At 40.2% G+C, this 27,467-nt stretch overlaps 1 protein-coding gene across 1 annotated transcript; it reads left to right on the top strand.

The window, feature by feature from the left end:
- Nucleotides 1–8,766: 8,766 nt before the first annotated feature.
- LOC143883480 (prohibitin-1, mitochondrial-like) lies at nt 8,767–26,102 on the top strand. The gene is made up of 6 exons (XM_077386828.1): nt 8,767–9,012; nt 9,416–9,593; nt 17,520–17,636; nt 24,888–25,058; nt 25,201–25,413; nt 25,649–26,102. Exons 2-6 carry the CDS (start codon nt 9,429–9,431, stop codon nt 25,838–25,840), a joined length of 858 nt encoding a protein of 285 aa, XP_077242943.1. The 5' UTR covers nt 8,767–9,012; nt 9,416–9,428; the 3' UTR covers nt 25,841–26,102.
- Nucleotides 26,103–27,467: the final 1,365 nt, after the last annotated feature.

Here is a 27,467-nt window from a genome sequence, read left to right as displayed (position 1 = left end):
TTCAAATGTGCACAAGCGCGGAATAGCGACACCGACACATTTCTCTCAAGCCGGCCATGGATGAGGTACATGAACCCAGTCAGCAACCTCCATTAGTTCGGCGCAACTTGGGCCGGAGCCAGTCCATAATGTCGGAGAACCGCGGTGAAGAACGAGTGCAAGGGGAACCTGAGTCCAGCCCTCAACGATTCATCGTAAATACAAACATCTGAGCTTTCATTACAGGCCCTATCTCCCTCTGTCGCCTCCCTCGGCCCAAACCTGGAGGGAACACAGTACATATCCCTGATATCCACCATCATGGACTCATCAAAGTAATTCTCCTCATGAAGAGCCCGTACGTTGTATTTAGGATTGGCATCCATCCGGGCCCTAGCTACGACCTCAACAGCCCGGCCAGGGAGGAACATTGTGGACGCCTCGGCGGCGTCACTACCAACACTCCCCTCTGCTCGGAGATAGCTATCCGTTGGGAGCGGAGTGGTGTTCAGATCCAAAATCACTTCGTCCCCAATCACCTCGTCATCACTATCTATGATATCCACACTGACATCAGGACTTGCCATTTGTGAGGCTGGTGTCCAGATCGGCCTATCCTGGGTCCTAATCGACGACCTAGACCCTGAGCTACTAGAAGACGACTCCCCTGAACCGGACTCAGAACTAGAGCTACTACTTGATATGAAAGTAAGAAAAGAAACGAATGAAAGGCGCGCTCAAGAAGATTACCGGACAGAACTGAAATCTCCGGTTTCGAACTGAAAGCTCCCAAATCCGCAGCCGTTCACAACCACGAACCACGCAAGCCGAACTGGCAGAGCGAAAAGCAGAAGGAGAGTAAAAAGTGAACAGTAAGAAATGAAGGGTGAAAACCCTCCTTTTATAAACCTTGGCGATGGGGGCCTGCATTTAATGAAGGGCACGCGCGTCGAGGGCGCCTACATGGTGCCACGTGTCTTTCATTAATGACGGGCACGAACCTCGAGGCGAGGACGTAGGTAAAAATACGCGCGTATCTCCAAAAGACTAAGGGCATCCGTGAAGGTGCTCGTGTGAAGGGTGGCTCTCAAAAGGGGATTGAGTTCGGCCCAAGCCGGACTGGATATGACGCGTCTCACAAGACGACAAAAATCAGTCCGGCCCAAGCCAGACTGGATACGACGCGTCTCGCAAGACGACAAAAATCAGTCCGGCCCAAGCCGGACTGGATATGACGCGTCTCGCTACACGACAAAAATCAGTCCGACTCCGGATATGACGCGTCTCGCCGGACTAACAAATTCTGGACAGACTCCCAGGCCGGACTGACAAATTCTGGACTGACTCCCAGACCGGACTGACAAATTCCGGACTGATTCTCCAGCCGGATTGACAAATTTCGGACTGACTCCCAGGCCGGACTGACAAATTTCGGACTGACTCTCCAGCCGGACTGACAAATTCTGGACTGACTCCGAGACCGGACTGACAAATTCCGGACTGACTCCCAGGCTGGACTGACAAATTTCGAACAGAGATGAACTCACCACACTTCCCCAAGTCATCACCATGGCTTGGAGAACTGGAGGGCAACTGATGGGGTATAAAAACAGCAGCCTATTAGCTGTCGACACGTGGCCCAAGGGTGGCCCACCGCAGATCTCACGTCAGCAGGGGTAGTTTGGTAATTGGCAGGGGTAGTTTGGTAGTTACAGCAGAGTAGGTGAGCTCGAACCTATAGCTGGCCGACACCTGTCCTGGAGTAATAACTCCCCAACTACCCCAGTTTTCCCTCTATAAAAAGGCTTCCAAAGCTCATAAAAAGGGTAACAACTTCTTACCCACCACTCTTAAAACTAGCTCTGCACTCTTGCTCATACTGACTTGAGTGTCGAAGGGCCTGTCCGGAGTAACACTCCGGGTTGGTCATTCTGACCTCGTTTGCTCTTTACGCAGGGCTCAGCTACTCAGCTCCCTCACCTCGGTTTCTCGAGTCCTCCAGCTCGGCTCTTACGTCACTGTCATATCTGTTACCGATTTTAGGCCTAACACTTAGTGTTTGTCGCTCATATGTGCTAAGCCTTGGTCCTCCCTCTCTTGCATGTTCCAAGTTAGGGTTGGTTTTGTGCCTATTATTGTATCATCTTTCTCTTTATCCAATAAACTGGTAGGGGTCCCCGCCAAACCCCAGCTTACCCATAAAAAATAAAAAATAAAAAAATGACTTGTGGGTCAATTCCAGTTTCTATGAATTTTGTTTTATATTATGATCATAGAATGATATGATGCTGAATGGAGATCTTGAAGAGCCTTTTGGAGCTCCGATGGGTAATTTAGGAATGAAAACTCATTTGTGTGTGTTATTGTACCTCAACTGAAATAGGAGAATATATAGAGGGGAAAAAACATAAGAAAAGGTTAAGAGAAACAACAACTAGCATATGAAGATGGTGACGACGATTACCGGCTGCAATGACTATGGGGATTTATACAATGCGCTGTCTTCAAAGGGTGCAGATATCAATTTTGGGGGTCCACTATTTTCACGAAAACATAAAAGGGTATTTGTTAAAAGATAGGATGGTGAATTACTAAGCCCTCTTCTTTTTATACATTGGTTTGCAAAAGAAGCATGGTAGGGTGTCGATATCAATGTAAAGGTAGTATAGACATGATATAACAGATATAAAAGGAGGTGTACTAACTGAAATGACAGGTTGTAGAAAAGAAAACGATGAAAGCATCTAATGGAGGAGTGAAATGAAAAATGATGTGAATTAGGAATTTAGGAGTGCCATTATCAATGTTAGGATAAATAGTTTCCAAAGAACAAAAGTAAGTTGTGGGTGTTGAGACCCAGGTAGAACTCGCCCTCAAAAGCTAGCTGTTAAGGGGAGGGAACCCAGTCCCTTATAAACCCATCCACATCTTTACACTTTTCCGATGTGGGACTATATTGCTTTCAAACCCCCCAACAATCTCCCCCTCCACGTGGAAGCACGGTGGACAATCTCGCCCCTTCATGCAGCAGGAACGTGGGAATTATGAGATCTTTTCCGGGGGATTTTTCTGTCCTCGGAGGCATACCAGGGTTACCGAGATCTTCGCTGAGCAATGTTTCCATCCTCGGAGGCTAAACCGAAGTTACCACGTGCCTGACTCTGATACCACTTGTTGGGAATTGGGGCTCAAATCAACCCTCCGCGGTGACAAGTTAACATTCCGAACAAGAAAATGTGTTTCCGGTATTGTGTTTAAATTTTATGCAGCATTTCTGAAGTAAATTTGCAAGAAAAAAATAATAAAGTGCAAGCCAAACCACAAGAAAAGCACACAAGATTTACATGGTTCATCACACGATGTGTGTAACTATGGTTTAAAAAGAAAAGAGGCATGGATATTAGCATCCTCTATTTACTACCCACACCTGCTTTTTGTCCTTTGGTAAATTTCATACCCTACAAAATTGATATTGGCACTTTATGTTCTTTTCAATTTTCAAACGTTTACAGTATGCATTTCCAAACCCATAATTTTTATCCAACACTACTATCTTTCAATGCCAAAAAAAAAGAAAAAAGCACCATCCCATCTTGATCAAAGAGCCTCCTTCATTCTAAGTGAAATTCAATCCCTATATTTGATATTTGCACCTTCTTTTCCTCCAGTATCCATGTTCTTCCAAATTTTGCCAATAATTGCCATCATTATATTAGCCGCTTGTTGTCGTTTCTTCTTATTTTCTTTCCTTTTATGTCAATTTTTTTCATTCTTCGAGCTGTTTTAGTTGAGATGCCTTACATGGTGCGTGCTTGAAATAGGACTCTTTTCAGTTGAGGTGCTTCAATTAATTTGAAGTGCGTGCCTGAAGAGTATTTCATTTCTATGAGGATCGGTACTTGCCGACCCATGATGTCTTGCCCATTGAGGCCCATTGAGGCCATTAAGGCTTCATTTTGCACATCGAGGCTTTAGTCCAATGTGACCCATTTCCAGAAAGTTCGATATTCTAAATCGGCCTAATGACTAGCCCGTTCTGGCTAAAGTCCAATCCAGTTCTTTGAAGCACTTCGTGGCTAATCTTTCATGCTACACATCCTTCAACAACAGGCGGCACTTATCTTCAGCAATACGGGCAACATATATCTAGCGGATATCAGTCATGGCAGTGTGCATCAAACTTGGCGGACATTCATCATCAACTTTCAATCATGTGCATCACTTGGAGGATTTAAGTTACATTTCTTAATTGGGGCAAATTCAAACTACATTTCTTAATTTGGGATATCTTAATTGGGGGCATTTTATTGTAATCAAATGTACTTGGATTTTCAATCAACATACGTTTGAGGAGGCGTGTTAGAATAAGATCAAATCTTAGAAGATTTGATTTGATTATTGGATTGATTTGGTTAGATTTAAGTAGTTGGATTGGATTATAAAGTGAATTAGATTAGGATAATCTCTTTTTATTGTTATCTCTATCTTTATATGTTTATCTCTATGAGTGTTTTATATAAACACACATTAAGGCTCATTGTAATCCATCCAAGAAATCAAGTTTAGTGGAATTTCTCAAATTTATCATCTACAACTGTAATCCGGTAGCTTCACCAAGGTGGAAGGCATGCTTAATTAGATCAGAAAACAACTATCTAACAGGTGGGTCCCACAATTTGGTAATCTAGGACCAGCTTAGAATATCCTACCTTAAAATAGTGTTTCAAAATGCAGATAGGGGACAAAACACATCTAAAACACATCCTAGTTGACTCGGCATGGCACAATCAATTATTCAGTTGATGCAGTCATAACTTAGGCAGTGTTTGTTTTGGATTTTGAGAACCGATTGTGAGTCCAAAACTGTTGGTTGGACTCAAAATTAAGGCCTGTGTTTGTTTGAGATTATGAAAACTGACGGTGAGCCCCAGACTCATTACCATTTGAGTCCGATAATGGATCCGGGGGGGCTCACCATCGGTTTTCATAATCTCAAAAGAACATGGCCTAAATGTGAATTTGAGTTCAATAATCAGTTTTGTACACACCTCGGTTCTCAAGATCCAAAAAAAAACAGGGCCTAGTAGACTCTGGTTAGTTTTGAAAGCATGCCTTAGATCTCTAATGGCTTGCAAAACAAGATAATTAGATGAACTTAACTATCATATTAATAGATCAAAACAGAGAGGGTCAGAAGAATATAAAAGCAACGGTACACATTCAACGATGAAAAATAATCAAGGGCAGTAGCTATCATGGGGCGTCTGGCTGAAAGGAAATTTCACACAGAGGTGCCTTGAATGAGGATAATCTCTACAAGCCACCTATCAAAAAAATAAGAAAAGAAAATCAGAACCCAATCACGATTAATAACATTAAGCATTCTATAATCAACAAACTAATAATTAGTAAAAACCTGCCTTTTTCAAAAGTACAGTAAGGCCCACTCAATAGGATGATCCAAACCGTCCATTCGTCGGACCACAGCTTAAATGGGTTCTGTCCTTTTTCTCAAAGCAACCTCTCATGCTTGCACGATAACCCAAGATTGGTTGATTAGATTGGCCTCAACCTTTTCTCTTTATTCCAAGCACACTCAAATACAAATCATGTCACTCCTAGATATTGATAAGGACACTCATACCATTTTCCAAAATCTTCTTCACTAGCAGTTTTAATCCCTTTATTATCTGGGAAGCCACCACCTCGCCGTATCTAAAACCCTTAGATTTGATACTTACACCCGCACTTTCTAAATCCGCAATATTGTCAGGCTTTTCAAATTGTTTGCCACCATCATATATCGTTCGTTATCGCTCATCTTATTTTCTTTTTTTCATATCATTATTTCTTATATTTCAGTTGATGTTTCTTTTTTTAAGGTGCGTGCCTGAAATATTGACCCGGTTCAGTTGATGTGTTTTATTCATTTCGAAGTGTGTGCCTAAAAGACAAATTTGAATTCTAAGAGGATGTGCATTCAAAGCTGACCCATGATGACATGTCGATTGAGGCTCATTCTTGCACAGTCTTGCATTGGTCCATAGTGACCTATCTTGCTCATCGAGGCTCATTCTCACCCATTCTTGTATTGGTCCATAGTAACTCATCTTGCCCATTGAGGCACATTCTTACTCATTCCGGCTTGGTCCATGCTAACCCATTCCTATTTGTCCATCGAGGCTTGACCATCATTTAGTCCCACTGAGGCTACGATCTATTGGCTTTTAGGCCATCTTCGCGACACATCAACAAGCAGCATCTTCTTCAGCAATCGGTATCGACCATCACCAAACATTCGGGAACACAAAATCAGGGGATATTCATCATCAAACTTCGGCAGTACGCTTCAAATCAAAAGATTCTATTGAGGAGAAAATATTATTTTCATATTGAGGAATTTTAGTTAGGGGTGTCAATGGATCCAAACGGTCCGATGGATCCTTCGAATCCCAATGTTAATGAACAGGATCTAAACATATCAATAGGATCCATGGGCTTATTTTGGTTCATCAAATGTGGGATTCGAAAACTTTTGGATTGGATATGGGCTTGCAACAGATATCCATTGGATAGTCATGATCCGAACTGTTTTACCAAAATACCCTCCAAATTTTCATAGTGTTCATAATTCTTTTAAGGGTATTTTCGTCAAAACCTCTAATTAATGAAGTGGAGTGCGATTTCACGACTCAAAAGCGACTTCTCGCCTCTCCTGTTTTAGGTTTTTTTTCCCCTTTTGCTGTGAGATTTCAAGAAGAGAGAGGAGAGGAGAAGAAGAAATTTCGACCTCCTCCTCCGGCCACTGATCCCCTCCACCATCTCCTTGGCTCCTCCCATATGCCACTTCCACCACTTCTTCTAAGTCCCGGCCGCCGCTCCATAATTACCTCAAAATCACAGTACCACCATTATGCTTTCACCATGCTAGTTTATTGAACATATATGATGCCATGAATATACTATTACTTCATGATTTTGTTTGTACTGATTGTTATTGTTATACATCTTATTCTTTGATAATAGTTATACATTATATTCATATATGTAATTTAGATTAATTTTATTGTTTACAAGCATTATTTTACTCATAGATTAAACATAAATAAAATTTTAATTTATTTGAAGAAAATGCATATAGACACACTAAGAGTGGACTGACATTCTAACTCTTTTAAAAAAAAATTTAATTGTGTACTAGCTAAATGGGACATAATAGGATACTCCGATGGACGTTCCGAATTAAAATGGACCGTGCTCGTGTGAGGGGGAAAGTAGGATCCAAAGAACAATCCGAACCTGATCCGACCGATAAGGAATTTGAATGGATCGTGACCGTGACATAGGTGGATCCGATCCGAAGTGGATCCATTGACACCCCCAATTTTAGTGTAATTTGTTTGGGGGGGCATGTTAGAATATGTGAGATCTCATTATCATCTTGGGTTGAAATACCACCATTGGATCATCAAGGTAGCAGATTAGGCAAGTTGGTTAAAAGGGGTAATCTTGTTAGATTAGGCACCTAGATTAAATTAGTAACTAGTTTAGATAAGAATATTCAACTAATATCTCTTTCCATGTTTACCATGATCTTCCTTCTATGTTTATCATCTAAGTGCTCTATACAAGCACTACTTGATTCTCTTGTAATAACATCCAAGATTAATAAAAATTTATGTTTTTTTGCTGTCGAGGGTCAGGATGATCCTATGGAAATAATATTTGCGCCAACAAATGGGCGTTTTTGGATCATCCTATGGAGTGGGCTGTACCATACTTTTTGAAAGCAGGGTTCACCGCCGCACATCATATAACTGCTCTAAGCAGAATGTTACCAGCACAACCATATTTTGATATTTGCAAAAACTCAGTTGTCTTTTCTTCTTTAATTGGCTAGCGAGAGGTTTATGGGAAATGGAATAACCCTTTGACTGCTATTCAAATAATAAAAGACAAGCTGTTTGTGGAAATATCAAAATATGGCCGTGTTGGTATGATTTCCCTTTCTCTGAAGTATAAACGAGTAGTCCTAAATCCACTAAGTTTGGAGAGGTTCTCAAGGTGGCAAACGGGCCATGCCGTGCCGTGCACGGCCGGCACGAAACTTCTCGGCACAATGTGGCCCGCAGGCCAGGCCAGGCACGGCGCGAAAAAGTTTGAGGTTAGGCCCGGCACGGCCCATGGCCCGTATCGTGCCAGGCCGTGCTGGCCCAGGAAAATAGCCCTAAATGCCCACTTTTTCACTGATTTTGCCCTGACGGGCCGCTTGTCGTGTCGTGCCGTGCCGCGGGCCTAAACCCACAGCCCAGCCGGCCCGCGACTTCGTGTCGTGCCGTGCATTGCAGGGCTGTGGGCTGGCACGACCCCATTTGCCACCTTGAGGCTGTTCCAAGTAAGAAAAGGGCGATCATATCACTGCCCTTTTTTGGAAATTCCAACTGGCCCTCCTCATTTTTTGAGACCTGGTTTCGGGTCCAAGTTGTTATTAGTCTCAAAATTAAGTTGGACATCTGCACAAGAGATCCAGAGCAAGGCGTATGAAATTGACAGTTCAGATCGATCAAAGGTGGGATCCCACTATGCTATATCGGCCTCATACGCCACATTTCGTGATTTAATAATATCGAATACGGGATTTGGAATTCGGATGTGGCATCTCTAAGGTGGGGTCTACGGGATGAACGGTCCACATCATTTTGATGCTTTCTTTTCTATTACTAGTCCACCTTAAAAAACAAAGATTATTTGTCGTTTTGAACCATAATCGGAAAATCGGAACACTAATCTAGATGTTTTCCCACCCAACCTGAGTCTCTTGGGTGAGAAGGCAAAGGCAAAAAGACAAAACTGGAAAGCGTTTTTAGGGTTTTGGTAAAACCTACAAAGGAAACGAGAGAGGGTTTTGGGCTATTTGTGTGTGCGGAACGAGGTGAGAGAGAGAGAAGGGTTTTTCTTCTTGGGTTCTCTCGGGTTAGTCCTGTATGGTCTTGGTTTGAGAGAAGCAGGGAAAGAAAAGAGAAGCAAGGAAAGGTATTATGAGACTCAAATTTAAGTGTAATTTTGAGTCCAATAATAGGTTTTGGGCTCACAATCGGAAACAACCATGCCCTAAAATTGTTCTATTGCTTACGTTCTTCTGCTCTACGAATGCTGGTGGCACTAAAATATGATTTGCCCAATTGTAGCTTAGTATGGTAGAGTTTAATGATAAAAATCTTATTTTGAGTAGAAAAGAGGGACCTGTGTAATTAAGAGAATATTGTTATGGTGTGCTGTTTATCTATTTCCATGTCTGGGTTTTTGTCAAACTAATCAATAGTACATTTCAATTTTTTTTTTCTCATGAAAGGCTACGTATCGTCTTTGAGATATGTTGTTGATAAAGTTCTAAACTCCTGGTTACTACATTGATATTTGATTTATATATTTCCAGATCTTAAGTGAATATGGATTTCAGTAGACTCCCTAGGGGTGGTGGTGCAGCAACTACTCTGGTAAGAGTGGCTGTGCTTGGTGGGCTTGGTTTGTATGGAGCTTTTAATAGTCTTTACAATGTTGAGGGAGGGCATCGCGCAATTGTGTTCAACCGTGTAGTCGGTATCAAAGACAGGGTACATGTTCTACCCCTGTTTGCGGAGTTTTTTTTAATTCATATTGGCAGTTGTTTCATGCTTCATTGATATTTGATTTATTGTAGAGAGTTGTTTCACATGCATTTCTATTTTTTTTTATACATTATGCTCAATATATAATTAACTTTCCGATTTAAAGCTTTCATTTTTCCATGTTACTTTTTTACCTGATTTACGATGTAGAATTTTGAAAGTTGATTCTCTTGTGTTTTCGTTTAGATGAATGTCTTACCTTTTTACCTGATTTACAATGTAGAATTTTGAAAGTTGATTCTCTTGTGTTTTTGTTTAGATGAATGTCTATTCCTCTTCTTTATTTCTGAACGTACAAGTTCCCATTTGGAAATATCAATTTATGGTTCTGTAAGTTAGGACAATCTTATGCAAAGGTGCATTTTTTTACGAGTTTGCATGATTAAACTTAGTTTTACGTATCTTTCTTGAAGTCATATGTTTTATACATGCTCGTGCTTGATTGCCGACTGCTGGTTTCTGATTTTAAATGTGAATTTCAATTGTTTACTTTGCACAAATAAAAAATGCTTTTATTGCATAGGTAGCTAGATAAATCAGGCTACTCAATTCATTCTTAATATACTAATATTAAGGCTCATTCGTTATTGATGATTGCTACTTTCAATTAATAAATCAGCAATGTTATGCAATGCAATGCCATTAAAAAAAATGTAATGCAATGCAAGAGTACTACTTGGAAAAAATTTGGATCCAAAGTGCATAGAAACTTAGACACAAAACAATCTTATTTGCAATGGAATATATTTACAACTTTCCCATCTTGAAAAATGACTTTGTAAATGGATTGTGCTTTGTAAAAGTTACTTCTTACGATGCGAACATCAGGACATGAATAAACTGTCTTGAGTCTTGACCACCAGATTTATTTTTTTCCCTCTCCCTGTTGATTGTTTAAGAGGTGGGTGTACTAAGATTTAGAATAGGGACTTGGGTAAGGATTCTCACCGAGCCATGTTTGAGTTTTACCTATAGTCAATGGTCGTAACTCGTAAGTCACCATGCCCCAAGGTTTCAAATAAAAGAAACAAGAAAAAAAATGGTGGGTTTTACCAGGTTTATACTGTCAACTCTGACGGATCCCTTTAGAGGTGTCAGTCAACTTGTTGAAGTTGTGATAAATCACCATCTATTGGTAGGTGTGGGGCTGTGTGGCATCGTGTTTTTAAGCTCGTCATAGATCACTTGCACACAATTTCGGTTGCATTATGAGCTTGTGGCTTCTTGCTAATGTTTGGCAGTTCAATGCATGGGATCATTTTTCATTGCATTAGAAATTGCTTTTTATGAAACAAAGGGCCCCATGGCATTTGACTAGATTGGATGGAATGAAAAATGTTATTCCGAGTGTTCAACAACTGTTTCCTACGGACCTGGTTGATATGATTGATTTCATGAAAATTTATGAGGAAACTAGTGGAACAATTTGCCGTGTTTTCCCACCTAATGACCACTGGACATAGCGGTGCAACTCGGGTTGGGTTGAGGCTGACCTGACCCGAGGAACCGTTTTTCCAACCCAAACCCGACCCAACCTGAGTTCGACCCGACCCGAGTTTTTAAGCTTACAAAAAATAAAATAAAAAGAAATTTGATAAAAAATGTCCGGTTTCACTTGGGTCGGGTTGCTCAAACCCTCAACCTGGACCCAGCTCGAACTCAACATGGGTTGGGAAAACTCTATCTGACCTGACCCGACTTTTTTCGTGTTGAACCCGGCCCGAGTTGCACAGCTAACTGGAGAGGCATAAATCGGTTTGAAGTGCTCCGCGATTTTTTTATAGAATGCTGATGCAGATGAATTTACATATTTCTTTTAATTTATGTTAACTTCACATTTGAGATATATGTGGAGAAATTTAAACAGGACATGTAAAAGTTGTTGGCTTTATTTGTTTGAAGATGATAACTGAATGTATAGTTGTTTTCTTTTTATAGGAAGTTAGGAACACATTCTTTTGGGCGATAGTGCCATTCCAAATACGTGATGGTCCAGGATTTCAAATGATTTATACAATAATATAAAATATGAATGCCAATGCACAAGGAGGATTATTCTTTATTTTTCTCATGCAATTTTGAAATTTACATATTATGCTCTCAATGTGTAGAATTTTCACAAGTGTCAGCAGCAGATGCCATGCACAACGACATATTATTCAATAGCTGTTCGATTTGGCAAGCCTCTCCTGAAGTACCGTTAAGGAAGTGGTTGCTCCACAAACGTACTTCCAGGAGAAACTTTACCACTGAGTTTATAATAATCCAACAGAGGTTGCTTACTGAAGCCATATTCGTTATGGATGGTCTTTGTAGAATGGTTCCACTTGCCTCTATTGAAGACATAGCTATGGCTTGACATGAAAAGGATCAATCTGGTTGGAAGGGCATTTGGATTTCAAGGCTTTTAATTCATAGTGGCCATTAAACATTACAATAAAAGATAGTGGTGAATCGAAGGATGTGCAAATTAAAAATCAGCCGAATGCGTAGATAGATCGTAGATAATGTTGGTGAATAGTACCACTTTAAGCATGGTATCCCATTGGTGAAATGGGAAAAGGTGAGCAAAACAATAAAATGAGGTGGTCTTGGTATCAAAAAGGTGACGGGAATGGATCACGCTCTCCTTGGCAAATGGCCGTGGAGATTTGGTAGGGAGAGGCCTCACCTATGGGTAAGAGTGATAGAAGGAAAGAATGGTGCATCTATGGGCCATTGGATATCGGAAGATAACTTCCTATCTCAAGGGATGACTGTGGGTGGGTGGGTGGGTCGGGGGGGGGGGGGGTATCTTGAGAATAAGTCGCATGTTCTCGGAAGGAGTCAAAGTATAGAGTCTATTTGGGAGACATGATTAGATTCTGGTTGGATAAGCAGTGCTCTACTCAGCCTCTTGAAGATTTATTCCCGGATTTGTTTCTTACTACTGTGAACAGGAATGGTTTCGTGAAGGTCAATATGGAGGGAAAAGCGGAAAGAGTGGTGTGGAAGCCACAGTGTAGGAGGATTTATTTTTCGACGTAGAGCTCATGTCCATCACAAGGCTTGAAGAAGGTTACATCAATCAAGGTGGACGGGGAGGGCAAAAAAGGATTTGGATCTGCGATTCATCTGGTGTTTTTTCTGTCGCCATTCTACCATTACCTTTTGGCTAGCCCCGAGTCTTCCAATGTAGCTAGAGTGTGGTCAATCCAGGCTCCACCTTGGGTGTGCACCTTTGGGTGGGTGGCCCTTCTCGACAGGATTAAAACTGTAGAGTTCTTACGAAAGAGGAAGATGCTTATCGACCATTGCGCCCTCTGCTTGGAGGCGAGGGAGGATGTGGATCATTTATTTATCCATTGCAGGCTTCCCAGGGAATTATGGAGTAAATTATTGAGTAGATTTAGAGTTGCATGCCGAAATTTCGAAATTTCTTTAGAAATTTGACGAAAAAAAAAAAATTTTTTTTTTTTATCCACTTCAGGGAAATATTAAATAGTGAATAAAATATATATATTTTAACGGGATTTTTCAAAATTTCGTCGAAATAAAGTAGCGTTTCGAGGTTACCCAATTTCGATTTCACTGTCGACTGAAACCCGAAATTTAAAACCTTGCTCATGGATGTCCTTATGGGGATGGTCCATGGTTCCGTGGAGAGCGAGTGGAAAAGTCCTGTGGAACGTGTCCTTTCTAGCAATCATATGGGTCCTTTGGAAAGAAAGTAATGATAGAGTCTTCAATGGCATCTCTAGAAGCCCTGGTTTTCTCTTCATCAAAGCAATTGCCTTGACCATTGCTCGGGTTAAATCTCTTCCGTCCTTTAAGTTTGTCTTTGCCTTTGCTTTATAGAATGGATGGAGAGAGGTGTGCCTTCGAGTGGAGATGAAAAATAAAGTTGTACAAGAGTGGGCTCTTCCCGCACCTGTTTTTTTAAGCTCAACTTTGACAGATCGAGCTATAGGAATCCAGTCCCTGTCGTCGGTATTGGTGGTGTTTTGCAGAATGAGCTTGGAAAAGTGATATGGGCCTTTGCGGGTCATATAGGGGTGGCATACGCTTTAGAGGCCGAGGTGAGAGGAATTTATCAAAGGTTAAAATAGTTAGATAGGGCCTGATGGATAAAGTGGTGATTGAAGGAGACTCCCTTAATGTTATCCGATAGCTCAAAGGATCCCATCCTCACCCTTGGAGTTTTGATCGCTTTTTCGACGAAATGCAAGATTGGGTTGGAGCATCCTTTATTGTTTATCATCATATTTGTCATTCCACTAACGGGCTAGCCGATCTCCTTGCTAGAGATGGTGTTTCTCTTGCAGATTTGGCTCTCTATGATTCTCTTCCCCCTTGATTGTTGTTCTGTGTTTTTTGTATTTCTTCTTCTTTCTTTGACTGTGTCGCTTCTTGTATTGACCATCTCGGTCTTGTCTTTTGGATTTAAATTGGCTACCATTCAAAAATAAATAAATTGGTGAATAGTGAAAGGAGTTAGTGCTGGATACAATTGCAATTTCCATATTCCATGTTCTCCACAATATGGAATAGTTTCAGTTGATGTGGACTTCCATTGTGAAGATATGCTTTAGAGTTTAGACAATTACTTGGAAAATGGTTGCCCTAATGGTTGCCTTTAAGACACTATTTAAAAACTCCATGTGTTAACCATCGACTCGGCTGAGTTAGTTCCCTTTTACTTCGGTTGTCCTGTTTGGGTGTGAGTTTGGCTATATTATGTCAATCAGAACTCCTTTGACTCTCTCGAGTTAATAAAAAATTGATCGCATCAACCATTGACTTGCCCAAGTTGGCTCCCTTTTACTGTGGCAGAGTTCTTGTCTAAATTCGAGTTTTGGAACATTGGTTTAAAGAATTTCATGAGAGTGGATAAACTAAGAGATAAATATTGCATTTATTATGCTCCCATTCCAAAGAAAGGTGTGGTTGAAGTTAAGGACTTGTAGAATTCTTCTCATTGAGATTGAGAGAAGCGATTTCGATTCGATGGCCATCTCTTCATTTTAAGGAGCTTTAATAGAGGATAAAATCAAGAAACACATCATAGGTGAGGTCTTAATAGCTAATGATTGCCTTGATTCAGGGAGATGGGAAAATGATTGGGTATTGATTGATATGGAGAAGGTGCATGACCATATTAGTTGGGAATCCGTCAACTATATTCATAGGAGAATGGTGTTTGGGGAGATGTGGAGGGGATGGATATATGCGTGCCTATCAACAACTTCCTTACCGTTGCTCTTAAATGGCTTCCCATGGGCTTTCAATAGCTTAGGGCCCCCAGGATTCCATCAAGGTATTATGAGGGATGGAACAATGGTCTGACACCGTTTTTGGTAAGGCTTTGTAACAAATGTTCAAAATATTTCCAGACAACTTGGCCAAATGGGTGCCATAGACTCCTGAAAAAGCCCTCTAAGAATCATCTGAAACTTTCCTAATCAGGGATAAGACCGAGGAAGCCAATCCATTTTTTTTCTGCTATAAACTGAGATTCACCCACACAACGAGAATTCCACATGCAGATTCTGCAGAGTTTAGACTTTAGAATTGTGTAGGAACATCATGTCTTACACCTCAATTCTCTAAGATGCTATCCGGAGAAATTAGGCAACATAGTTTCCAAAAGGCAAAAAACATGAGGTTTGTTCAGTTGAATCGTCTCTTTAACATGGGCTAATTTTTCGGGAGTGTCCAAACTCCAAAACTCTCACATTCGAGCATATAATCTTAATGGGTTAACGACTACACCGACTCTCCCCCTATCCTTCTATTTCCCTTGGGTCTATCTTTTGCAGCCCCTGCCCTTTAACTAGCTAATCCAGCCTCATAATTAATTCCAAAATGCAGTCTAACCTTCTCCCTGACTACTTCCCTCGACTTCTCCAGCCTAGAATGTTGCCCAGGATCTTGCTTTAATCTGCCCTGCATCTCTGATTTGAAATATAACTTATGCAATATGGAGTCTAACCATCTCCCAAACCACTTTCCTCGACTTCTCCAGCCTAGCATGTTGCTCGGGATCTTGCATTAATCTGCCCCGCATCTCCGCTTTGAAATATAACGTATGCAATCTTTTCTTCAACAAATTATCCCAATTCGTTGTGGTAATATTTAAAATATAGTTTAAAATGAAATATAAATGACTAAAAAATCAAAATTGTAAAACAAATATACGTCACTAAGAAGCCAAAACTGTAAAGCTAAAATCTCTAAATCTTTAACCCTAATCAACTGATCCTACATAACTTTTAGCCCTAACCTAGAGTTGCCCTCCCTAATCTATCATAGCCCCTTCTCTTCCTATGCACTTCTTGTTTATTTCCCATGATGTCTCTCCAAACACTCTGTTCACTTCCCATGATACTTCCCATGTGTTTCTTCTTTTGCTTTATCTACTGCTTCCTGAGAGTCCCCCACTTCCTGCACTCTTTTTTAGAGCCTTTGTTTCTTGCTTGTACTTCGCGAATTCTCTTCCCCCTATGGCGACTATGCTTGAAGCACCAAGTCTATTAGACTATTACTAAGTAAAGGTATGGTTGAAGTCTTAACTTACTAAAAAGACTACTATCTCTCTTTTACAATTCAACTGGGATATTATTATCTTGTGTAAAACGATTTGTATTGGGTTTCAGAGTGAATTTGTGTAAAATCATGATAGTAGGAATAAATGTTGAATCCGAGTCAGCCCTTTCAAATCTACCTGTTCATTTTATGTTCCTCTCCAAGATCCTTTGAAAGTAGATTCAAAGTTAGAAAAATTGCAAGGTGACTTTTTTCTTGGGATGGTAAGGATGAAACAAGTGGACCAAGCACTTAATTAAATGGAAGAATGATCATAAGTCAAGAAAGGTGGGCGGTCATTGAATTGGAAACATAAAATTAAGAAATAAAGCCGTATTGGGGACAATCTATGGAGATTAGGTGAGGAAAATGATACCTTATGGCACGGAATCATTGGAAATAGGTTTGGCCGGGTGGGGGAATAAGAGAGTTAGAACCCTTCGGCAAAGGGTGGAGGGCATGGTGCTTTGTTTGTTCATCTGGAGTCTTGTTTGAACTTTGAACCGATGGTTAGGTTTAAATTGGGCGGGGCAGAGGGTATTAGGTTATAGGAGGACCATTGGTTAGGTGTGTATCCATTGTCCCGTGCCTATTGTAACCTTTATCCTTATTGAACTGTATAGGGGTGAGAGTAAAAGAAAGGTATCCTCACCATCTTCTTGCCGGATTCTGAATTCTCAAGTTGGATCTAGACACCTCGTTTGCCGTAGGAGATTGGAGCAATGTGATCTCATCTGCTCTAAAAAGCTCATCAAGACCTTGGAGTTTTGCTGATTTTATCCCTGAACTCACGTGCTTGTCTAGAGAAATATGCGCATGTTTTTATAGGGTGTAGAATGGGCGAGCCTTTTTACTGACAATAGCACCAAGGAGCTGCTGCTGTTTTTATTTATTTTTATCATGATGTATTTTAGTGTTTAGCAGGGGACAGCTTCTCCCAACTTTACGTTCCTTATGCGCTTTTGAGTATTAATAAATTACCGCTATCACTCAAGAAAAAAAGGAACTCTAAATCATATATTATGTGTTTTTTTCCCCTTTTTATACATTTCTTTGGCTTGTTTTGTATTATTTCGACCTGCTGTTGCCTGCGATGAGGCAAGGTGTTTGCGTGGAACCCAATAATGGGAGAGAATTGTAAATGAGATGGCCATTCAAAAAAAGAAAAGAAAAGAAATTGTGAAAGGGATGATCCAAAAATGCGTTTATGCATCCAATGTTCCATCTCTTGTCCTGTATTATGTGTTTCTACTTTTCTCTTTTTTGTTAATTTATTCTTTTAAAATATCTAAGTGGCTTTTTTTGCAGGTCTACCCTGAAGGAACTCATTTTATGATCCCTTGGTTTGAGAGGCCTACTATTTATGATGTCCGTGCACGCCCACATCTTGTGGAGAGTACTTCTGGAAGTCGTGATCTTCAAATGGTAAATAAATCCTGTATGGTTTCAGTTTGCTTACGTCTAAGAAAGTAGTGAATGCATACTTGTTGTTCCGTCACATATGTTTTACGTATCACTTGATCATATTTGTTCTCTGGAAACAAGTAGAACTTGTCATTGGTAAACTATCAAACCTTTTTTAGGATTTGTACTTAATTTTTATTAATAAATTTTGTGATTCTTTCTTGGTGGCAAGCGTTATTATATAGGTAATAAAGAAAATGATGTATTTTTTGCAATAACATGTTCTCTCCATTTCCCCAATCACTATTATTCTGGTCTTCCTTTTTCTGATCTGTTGGTTTTCCACGATTCTTTGAAATTTTCTTGTAATGGCATATACAAAAATTATGTATTTTCTAATTAGCTGCCATGAGAAACTAATATGTTCTTTTATTTTATCCCGTATTCTTTGAAAATTTCTATCAATGGCATAAAATAATATGCATTTTCAGAGCTTTTCAATGTTTTCTGATTGGGTAATAGAAGAAACCAATAAGTTCCATTTTATCTTTTCCATAAAATTTTATTAGTAGGTTAAAATCTGTGATAAAATGCTGCTGCTGCCTCTCTTTATCATAGTTTCAAAACTCCCCCATGTCACCGTGCTCTCCCTCGACTCAACTCCCTTTTACATTCGCCTCTTTCTTGTGTGAGTCCATGTTTTTCCCTATAAGGTCAATCAAAACTCCTTTGACTCTCCATGTTATGACCACATCAACTGAGTACTTGACCACATCATGTTGAGTCAACTAGGATTTGCTTTGCCTTTGTTTTGACCCACATCCAATGCATTTTCAGTGCTTTTCAATGTTTTCTGATTGGCTAATAGAAGAAACAAATAAGTTCCATTTTATCCTTCCATGAAATTTTATTAGTAGGTTAAAATCTATGATAAAAAGCTGCTGCTGCCTCTCTTTATCATAGTTTCAAAACTCCCCCATGTCCCCGTGGTCTCCCTCGACTCAACTCCCTTTTACCTTCGCCTCTTTCTTGTCTGAGTCCGCGTTTTTCCCTATAAGGTCAATCAAAACTCCTTTGACTCTCCATGTTATGATCACATCAACTGAGTACTTGACCGCATCATGTTGAGTCAACTAGGATTTGCTTTTCCTTTGTTTTGACCCACATCCACATTTTAAAACAGTGCTCTTGACGGTAATGTTGAAGTTGATATGTAGTATGCTCAGATAATGCCATTGAAAAAAATGTTATACTCAGATAATTTTTCTGATCCAAATATTACATCATTGGTGAATTCCACCCCTTGCTTCACTAGCTGTGCCATTTGATACACAAGGGGCTTGATCCACAATCCATGTCCCAAAACCCTTTTATTTACTGATTTAGCTTTCCTTTTTTCTTTGATTTTTTTTTTGGGTGTAATTGCATACAAAAAATATGCATTTGCAATCCATTTGAAAAGCAATATGGACTTCACCATGGATGTATAACAAGCTGTTGGGTTCCTTAGGCTAGATGAAGAAATATTGCGGGGCATTCTAGTAGACGAGCAAGCTTTTAGAAACGGCTAGTTAAGGAAGAGTCCATTCAAATAGATAGTTTAGACACTTGGATTCCTGGACCAATAAGCTAATCTTGTGAGCTTCTGAGCATAGATAGCTGAGGGATGCCACTCTTTGATTCAACTGTGGTCTACATTCTTGGTTGGCCCAAATTGTTTGTACTTTTATAGTCATATTCAGAACTTTCAGCTTGCCTGCCACTTGAGTGGCCAAACCTTAGGTACCCCGGGCCAATTTAACCTGTATGTGATGTAGGACCGGGAGAGATAAAAAGAAGAAAGTGGAGAAAAGGGAAGAAGATGAAGAATAGGGGAAGAAGGGAAGGAGAGGAGAGGAGAACTAGAAGTAGAAGAAGAAAAGAATTAGAGGAGAAGAAGTCTTGGGGGAGAAGAAGAGAGGAAATTATAGAGGAGAATCTCAATCAATCTTTAATTCAATTAATCATTCCAAGTCACAAATAAGCTTTAGCTTAGCCTATACAGACACTTAAGAGTCCTAAAATAAAGAAACTTGCTAAATTAAGAATTTCTATAAGACTAAAACACCCTAATGACTAAAATAACCCTAATAAATCAAGTTTGCCCCAAAATGTCCCTAATAACACTAAAAATAACGAAAATTCCTAAGGGGCACAAATAACAATAAAAAAGATATCTTCGGGGCTCCTCGAGCTCGGCCCTACCGAGAATAAACTCGCAAGGGACGTAGATCCCCATCATTCATCTAAAACCTGCACAACCTACTGATAAGTTTAAGGGTTCCAAGCTTAATTCATCTTCAAAGCCACCCAAACAAAAGGGTTTCCATATTCTGAATCGCAAAGAATTTGAAAGAGCCAGTAAAGAGACAGGACATATGTGGGCCTTAGTGAATGAAGGAGCTCTTCTGCGCTCATATGAGCAGACCGTTGACCTACCACCTGAGGTCAACCAGTTTTTATAGGAATTTAACGATGTGATTCCTGATGAGTTCCCTATAGAATTACCACCCACGAGGGATGTTCAGCATGCGATTGACCTGATCCCAGGTTCTCAATTGCCCAACCTTCCACACTACCGCATGAATCCTCTTGAGCGAACTAAGTTGCGCAGACAAGTCGAGGAATTATTAGAGTGGAGTTTGATCCGAGACAGTCTTAGCCCTTGTGTTGTACCCGCATTGCTAACACCTAAGAAAGATGGGTCATGGAGAATGTGCGTTGACAGTCGTGCCATAAATAAAATCACAATCAGGTACAGATTTCCAATACCCCGTCTTGAGGATATGCTAGATCTTTTAGCAGGGTCTCGTTGGTACAGTAAGATCGACTTATGAAGTGGCTACTACTAGATACCGATTCGTCCTGGAGATGAATGGAAAACTGCCATTAAAACTCCAGACAGATTGTATGAATGGTTAGTCATGCCCTTCGGGTTATCTAATGCTCCAAGTATTTTCATGAGGGTAATGACTCAAATATTACGTCAATTTTTAGGCAAATTTGTGGTGGTCTAGTTTGACGATATTTTAATCTTTAGTCAGTCAAAAGGAGTACATTTGGATCACCTTAGGCAAGTTCTTAAGATTCTTCGAGAAGCCAAATTTTATGCAAATCTCAAGAAGTGCTCATTTATGCAAACCCATGTGATATTCCTTCGTTTCATTGTCTCGGAAAAAGGTTTTGCTGCAGACCCTGAGAAAGTAAAGGCGATTAATGAGTGGCCGATTCCTAAGACGCTTTCAGAGGTTCGAAATTTTCGTGGATTGATCACCTTTTATCGAAGATTTGTTAAGGGCTTCAGTACCCTTATGGCTCCAATAACGGAATGCATGAAAAAAGGAGAGTTTCGTTGGACCCCTGCTGCCACTCGAGCTTTCCAAAATATCAGGCAGAAGATGATTGAGGCTCCTATCCTAGTTCACCCTGACTTTTCTAAAGTCTTTAGGTTTCCTGTGATGCGTCAAGAGTGGGGATAGGAGGTGTATTAAGTCAAGGACACCCTGTAGCCTATTTTAGTGAGAAATTTAATGAGGCTAAAAAGCGATATTCTACGTATGATAAGGAGTTGTACGCTGTTATACAAACATTGCTTCATTGGAGGTATTACTTATTACCTAAGGCGTTTGTCTTGTATTCTGATCACGAAGCGTTGAAATACTTCATTCAAAAAAATAAAATAAAATAAAAAATAAATCAAAGGCACGCTAAGTGGATATAATTTCTACAAGAATATACATTCGTCCTCAATAATCGAACCAGAGTAAAAAATAAACTCGCCGATGCCTTAAGTCGTGTGGTTATGGTCTTATAGTGTATGAGTGTCAAGGTCATAGGATTTGATAGGCTGAAAGACGAGTATGCCACGTGTCCCGATTTTGGCATCATCTGTCAAGATGTCCATGTTGGTAACCGTCGAGACCATGTTGATTTCTTAATATAAGACGGTTATCTATTTCGAGGATCTAGGCTGTGCATTTCCCGAACTTCACTTCGAGTTTTCTTAGTTTGAAAATTGTATACTGGCGGCCTAGCTGGACACTTTGGCAGAGATAAGACAATCGCGTTAGTCGATGATCGATTTTACTGGCCGCCTTTAAAGAAAGACGTAGTGCGAATTGTGTCTCAATGTCGCACCTGCCAATTGGGAAAGGCTAAGAAGCAAAACACTGGATTATACATGCCATTGCCTATTCCTCATTCTCCATGGCAAGATGTCAGCATGGACTTTGTCCTTGGACTACCTCGGACAGCTAGAGGACATTACTATCCTGGTTGTGGTAGATCGATTCTCACGGATGGCTCACTTTATTCCTTGTAGCAAGACAGTTGACGCCGTGCAAGTTACTATGTTGTTCTATAAGGAGGTTGTCAAACTTCACGGGTCACCTATTTCTATTTTGTTTGATAGGGATGTCAAATTTTTTAGTTATTTTTGGAGGACACTTTGGAAACTCTTCGGAACCCATTTGAAGTTTTCATCAGCATTTCATTCATAGACCGATGGACAGACCGAGGTCGTTAATCGTAGCTTGGGTGTTAATGCATATTTAATAGAGTTCGTAAGTATGGCTCTAATGCATATTTAATAGACTTACCTGCTGATATGAATATGTCCTGTATTCAATATCGAAGATCTTATCATATATCGCGGTACCTTCAAGCCTCCTACTATGTCGACAAATGTTTCTACAGTCGGACTGCCAGCTCTTCTGTTCCAGCCCTAGTCTCAGTGGTTCCGCTAGTTCCACCACTTCCTACCAACCAGATTGATGCTATACTTGACGATGAGATTGTTTCATCACGTCATGGTGGTTTTCAGCACTATCTTGTTAAGTGGTGTCATCGGCCAGATTTCGACGCTACTTGGCTTACAGAGGAGGAGCTTCGTCGTTTGGACCCCGATATCTTGGAGCAGTACCAGACTCTTCACTCTGCGGATGATAGTTCTTTTCAGCAGAGGGAAATGATGGGGATCAATGTCCCTTGCGAGTTTATTCTTGGCGGGGCCGCCCTCGAGGAGCCCCGTAGAGACCTTTTTTATTGTTGTTTGTGCCCCTTAGGGATTTTTTTTGTTATTTTTAGTGTTATTAGGGGTATTTTGGGGCATAGTTAATTTATTAGGGTTATTTTAGTCTTTAGGGTGTTTTAGTCTTTTAGGGATTCTTAATTTAGCAAGTTTCTTTATTTTAGGAACTCTTAATTGCCTATTTGTAACTTGGAATGATTATTTGAATTGAGACTGATTGAGTGCTTCTTTCTTCCCTAAATTTCTTCTCGTCTACTTCTAATTCTCTTCTACTTCTCTACTTCTTCTTCTTCTTCCCCAGCCTTCTTGTTTCTCAAACCATGTGGTCTTATTCTTGCCTGTCTTCTGTACTACTAGTAACCATGCTAATTACCTCTTTCTGGTGAGACCATGGTTCGAAAAAATGTTTTGGTATATATGGAAATAATATATCCCCCCTCCCCCACTCCCATTGTGCTTGTCTTTTCTTAAAAATGATTGCATTTACATTTATACCACCGGTTTTGTAGGAAAGAACAAACAGAAGCAGGCAGAAATATCATTTCCCATCTATCTACCTATACCTATATATTTATAAAATCGGAGCCGGGGTGCCTTTGTTGTGATCTCAGGCCATTCATGTGGATGATGGATGAGTCCCATCATGAATGACCCACATTGCATGATCCTATAATTGGAACATGCATTTAATCTTGTTGACTGTGAGTCTTTGACCTTAGAAGCGGAAACTTTCCTCATGGGCGTCGCTCCCATTTCAAACTCGCAATTCGACACTCCTTAGGACGGGAACCGCACCCATGGAGCTCCCAAAGAGATGGGAACTGCTCGCATGACTCTCCCAACCTGCTCCTATTACACCATCAGTCCCACCATCACCAACTTTCTTGTATCAAACTCCTCCAACTCTTCAAAGTACTTCATTGGGGTAAGCACAAAGACATCTTCAAAAGGCACAAGGAATGAGGGCACCTAAATGAAGATTACTATTTTTTGATGTACTTAAAATTTGAAAGACAAATGTGAAGATGGTTAGAAATTACTATTTTTTATGTGGGAATTGCTAGCGTCCATTGCAGAAGGCATTTCGTGGATGCCTATTGCATGTGAGAGCAGCCATCTCGTGAATGAAAACAAAATCTGCTGAAAAGTAAGCATGTGTGGCTGCTCTCACATGCAACAGTCCATTCACGAAATGCCTTTTGCGGTGGACGCTAGCAAATCCCTTTTTATGTACTTCAATTTTGAAAAGGGATTTGCTAGGCTCCATCGCAACATGCATTTCATGGTTGGTCTGTTGCATGTCAGACCAACCACCTCGTGAATGGAGACACAAGCTTTTGTCTCCATTCACGAGGTGGCTGGTCTGACATGCGATAGACCAGCTGCGAAATGCCTTTTGCGATGGACGCTAGCAATTCCCTTTTGAAAAACATAAAAAGAAAATATTACATAAACGCTCCCAACCTTAGCCACCTTCCCAAAAGGCTACTTTGCGCCCATCCTTTGCATGCGATCATGTGATGATAGCCATTTATGTTGACTTTTTGGCAGATTTGTCTTATTCATTGACGTGGCTGTCATCATATGCATAGGATGGGCATAAGTAGCTTTTTTCAAAGGTGGCTAGCAAATCCCTTCATGATAATCATATGAGTAAGGTCTAGGAGAGAAATTATGGGAAAGGGGATTCAAATTAGAAAAACTACGCAAAAAACTATCGAAAGAAGGTACCTCTATAGAAAAACTACGGAAAAATGCATCAAAATCTAAAAACCACGGAAAAAGTCCCAAAATAAAATGTTGTTTCACTTCTCTACGGGCACCTGCGGGTCCACCTGGACCGGCCAGGTTTTACGGGCCGGGTGGATCCGTGGGTCATTTTCAAACAGGTCACAAATGAGTGACCCGGACCCAGAAAATACGGGCGGGCTGAGTCGACCCGCGGGTCCGGCTCACTTCTTGCCAGGTCTAATTTTAACCATCTACATATTACACAGGCAATTGATTAGACGTTGATCATTGTTGATATTTTTGGATCCTTGGATATTTTCATTTTTATATCATCAAAATTATGTATGCACATGGATATTTTCATTCTGCTTGACACCTCTGCCCATGTCTTCTTACATGGGCTTTTACTTCTCTGTAGATTATTGTTCGCACTTGTTTCCCATAGTAATTGTTGCTCTACTTTTTTTACACAGGTCAAGATTGGGCTCCGAGTTCTCTCACGACCCTTGGCAGAGCAGTTACCTACAATCTATAGAACCCTTGGAGTGAATTATAATGAGAGAGTCCTGCCTTCAATCATTCATGAGACCCTTAAAACTGTGGTAGCACAGTACAATGCCAGCCAGCTGATCACTCAAAGAGAGGTATATATATTATATCAGTGACCCTCTGATACACTATTGGCCTCTATGCAATAATGTTATCAACCATATTTGGAATAAAATGTATACAGTTTGTTATTGACATATGAATAATAATGTGATTGTTTTTTTTTTTTTTTGGTAGAGTGTCAGTAGGGAAATTAGAAAAATATTGGGTGAGAGATTGGCGAACTTCAACCTTGCACTGGACGATGTATCTATCACAAGCCTAACTTTTGGGAAGGAGTTTACTGCTGCAATTGAAGCGAAACAGGTAGCTGCACAAGAAGCTGAACGGGCCAAGTTCGTGGTTGATAAAGCAGAGCAAGACAAGAGAAGTGCTATTATTAGAGCTCAGGTGACCAAATTTTGTCTTAAATTTATATATTTTTAAAACTTTTTATTTTTTTTATAGTTTTCCCTATATTCTCGAAAATTCGAAGGAATTTAAAATATCCCGAGATACACCACCCTTGGCAAGGAATACCCAAGGCGAATATTTTGTGACTATGATCTTGGGTTTGTCTTTTAAAAGGAAAGGAATCATCATCCCAATGTTTTAATTTCCTTGCATTTGACTTTCGCTTTAACAGGGTGAGGCGAAGAGTGCACAGCTTATCGGTGAATCCATTGCGGATAATCCGGCATTTATGACTCTTCGGAGAATTGAAGCCGCAAGGGATGTAGCACATACCATTTCAAATTCCAACAACCGAGTCTTCTTAAACTCGGAGCAGCTCTTGCTCAACCTCAAGGCTGTGGAGTTGGATCAAAAAAGGAAATGAAACAGGGAAGTTTTTTTGTTTCACCCCTTTTGAGACTGCCTAAGTTATAATGGAGTTGCTTTTTTTGATTGGAATTGCAATTACATTTCTCGAAACTTTTGGACAAAGAAAATAACTAAAAGTGGTGTCCCCGCTTTGCAACTACAGATTTTTTTTCTCCACTGGAAGAAGTTCCTCGGTAGGACTTTTTCTGCACTTCTTTCAGACTAAAGATGCACTCTTTGTTTAATTACATTGGTCATTTATAAACTTTGTTTAGTTATATTTGTCATTTATTTTACTGTTCTTTTTGAATTTCATGGGTCTGCATTCCTTTTGAAGAGGCTGCATTTATCATTGTCCAGCAGGAATAGAAAGAAACAAGTTTAAGAGTTTGCACGCTTGCAAGGTGAGGAATGGCAAGCCCAGGTGGTGTATGGGTTGAACCTGGGCTCGGTGAGGTTTGAGCTTTTGCTAAAAAGAAAAAAAAAGAATCGGATCCAACCTTAAATTCGACTTGCTTTTGCTAAAAAAATGAATTGGCCCAACCCGAAATCGGACTTGCTTTTGCTGAAAGATGAATTGCATCCATCCTGAAATCTGAGTCACTTTTGCGAAAAATGATTGATCCAATGCTGTCTCTGACTCCCATTTGCTGAAAAATGAATTGGGTCCAAATCCGATATTGACTGGCTTTTGCTAAAACATGAATTGGATCTAGCCCCAAACTTGCACTTTTGCTAAAAATGAATGGGATTAAAACTTAAAAACAAACATGAATTGGATCCTATGGTGTGGACCGTACACTTCATTTTGAAAAATATAGGTGAGCCCTACAAATGGGCCTTAATGTTACTGTACCACCCACACCATAGGATGATCCAAGCCATCCTTTTTGATGGGCCACAACGTAGATAGGTTGTGCCCCCAAAATCATTTCCTTAGGATGATAGCAACCCTCCGATCTATTTACGCTGTGACCCATCAAATGGACGGTTTGGATCATCCTAGTGTGGGCCATACAGTTCATTTTAAAAAGTATCGGTGGCACCTACCATTTTCAAAGATTTCAACAAATTAATTGTTGGGCCCACCAACGATTCATGTTGCGAGAGAGAGAGAGAGAGAGAGAGAGAGAGAGAGAGAGTTGTACCGGTTGTAGACTAGAAAGGGGAATATCACTGGCTTTCTACTTCCCATTTTAATACACCTTTAATGTTCAGTTAATCACATAATTAATATTATTTGAGGAGAATAGGGTGATCACCATCGACTGCCTTATTTTTAGCATTGCAATAAAGCAACGCTTTTCTAATGCGCCAATTCATTTGCGTACTAAACAATTTCCTTCGTTTTCTCCTATCCATTTCCAACCGTTTTCAAACTCAGGCCGAGGTATATAATAGAATGGCTGGTGTCCCTTTTTGTTATGGAGCTGGTCACCCTCTGGTCATCGACATGGGATATACCAGTCTTTGAAAGCTGGAAAATAGTGTTATTCAGGGAGTTGTTGAGAACATATCTCAGTAGAAATTACAAGTTGCAAATTTTCTTCTTCATAATTTTTTGGGTTCTTCTTCTTCTTTCTTTTTAATTACAATTTTGGGGTTCTTCTTCACGTATGTGGTGATCCTAATTCCATAATGAA

This window comes from Tasmannia lanceolata, unplaced genomic scaffold, assembly GCF_043159265.1.
Source record: "Tasmannia lanceolata isolate RefF3 unplaced genomic scaffold, GAP_Taslan_0.1 ptg000008l, whole genome shotgun sequence".
Taxonomy (NCBI): Eukaryota; Viridiplantae; Streptophyta; class Magnoliopsida; order Canellales; family Winteraceae; genus Tasmannia; species Tasmannia lanceolata.
This window is presented reverse-complemented; position numbering and strand designations above follow the sequence as displayed.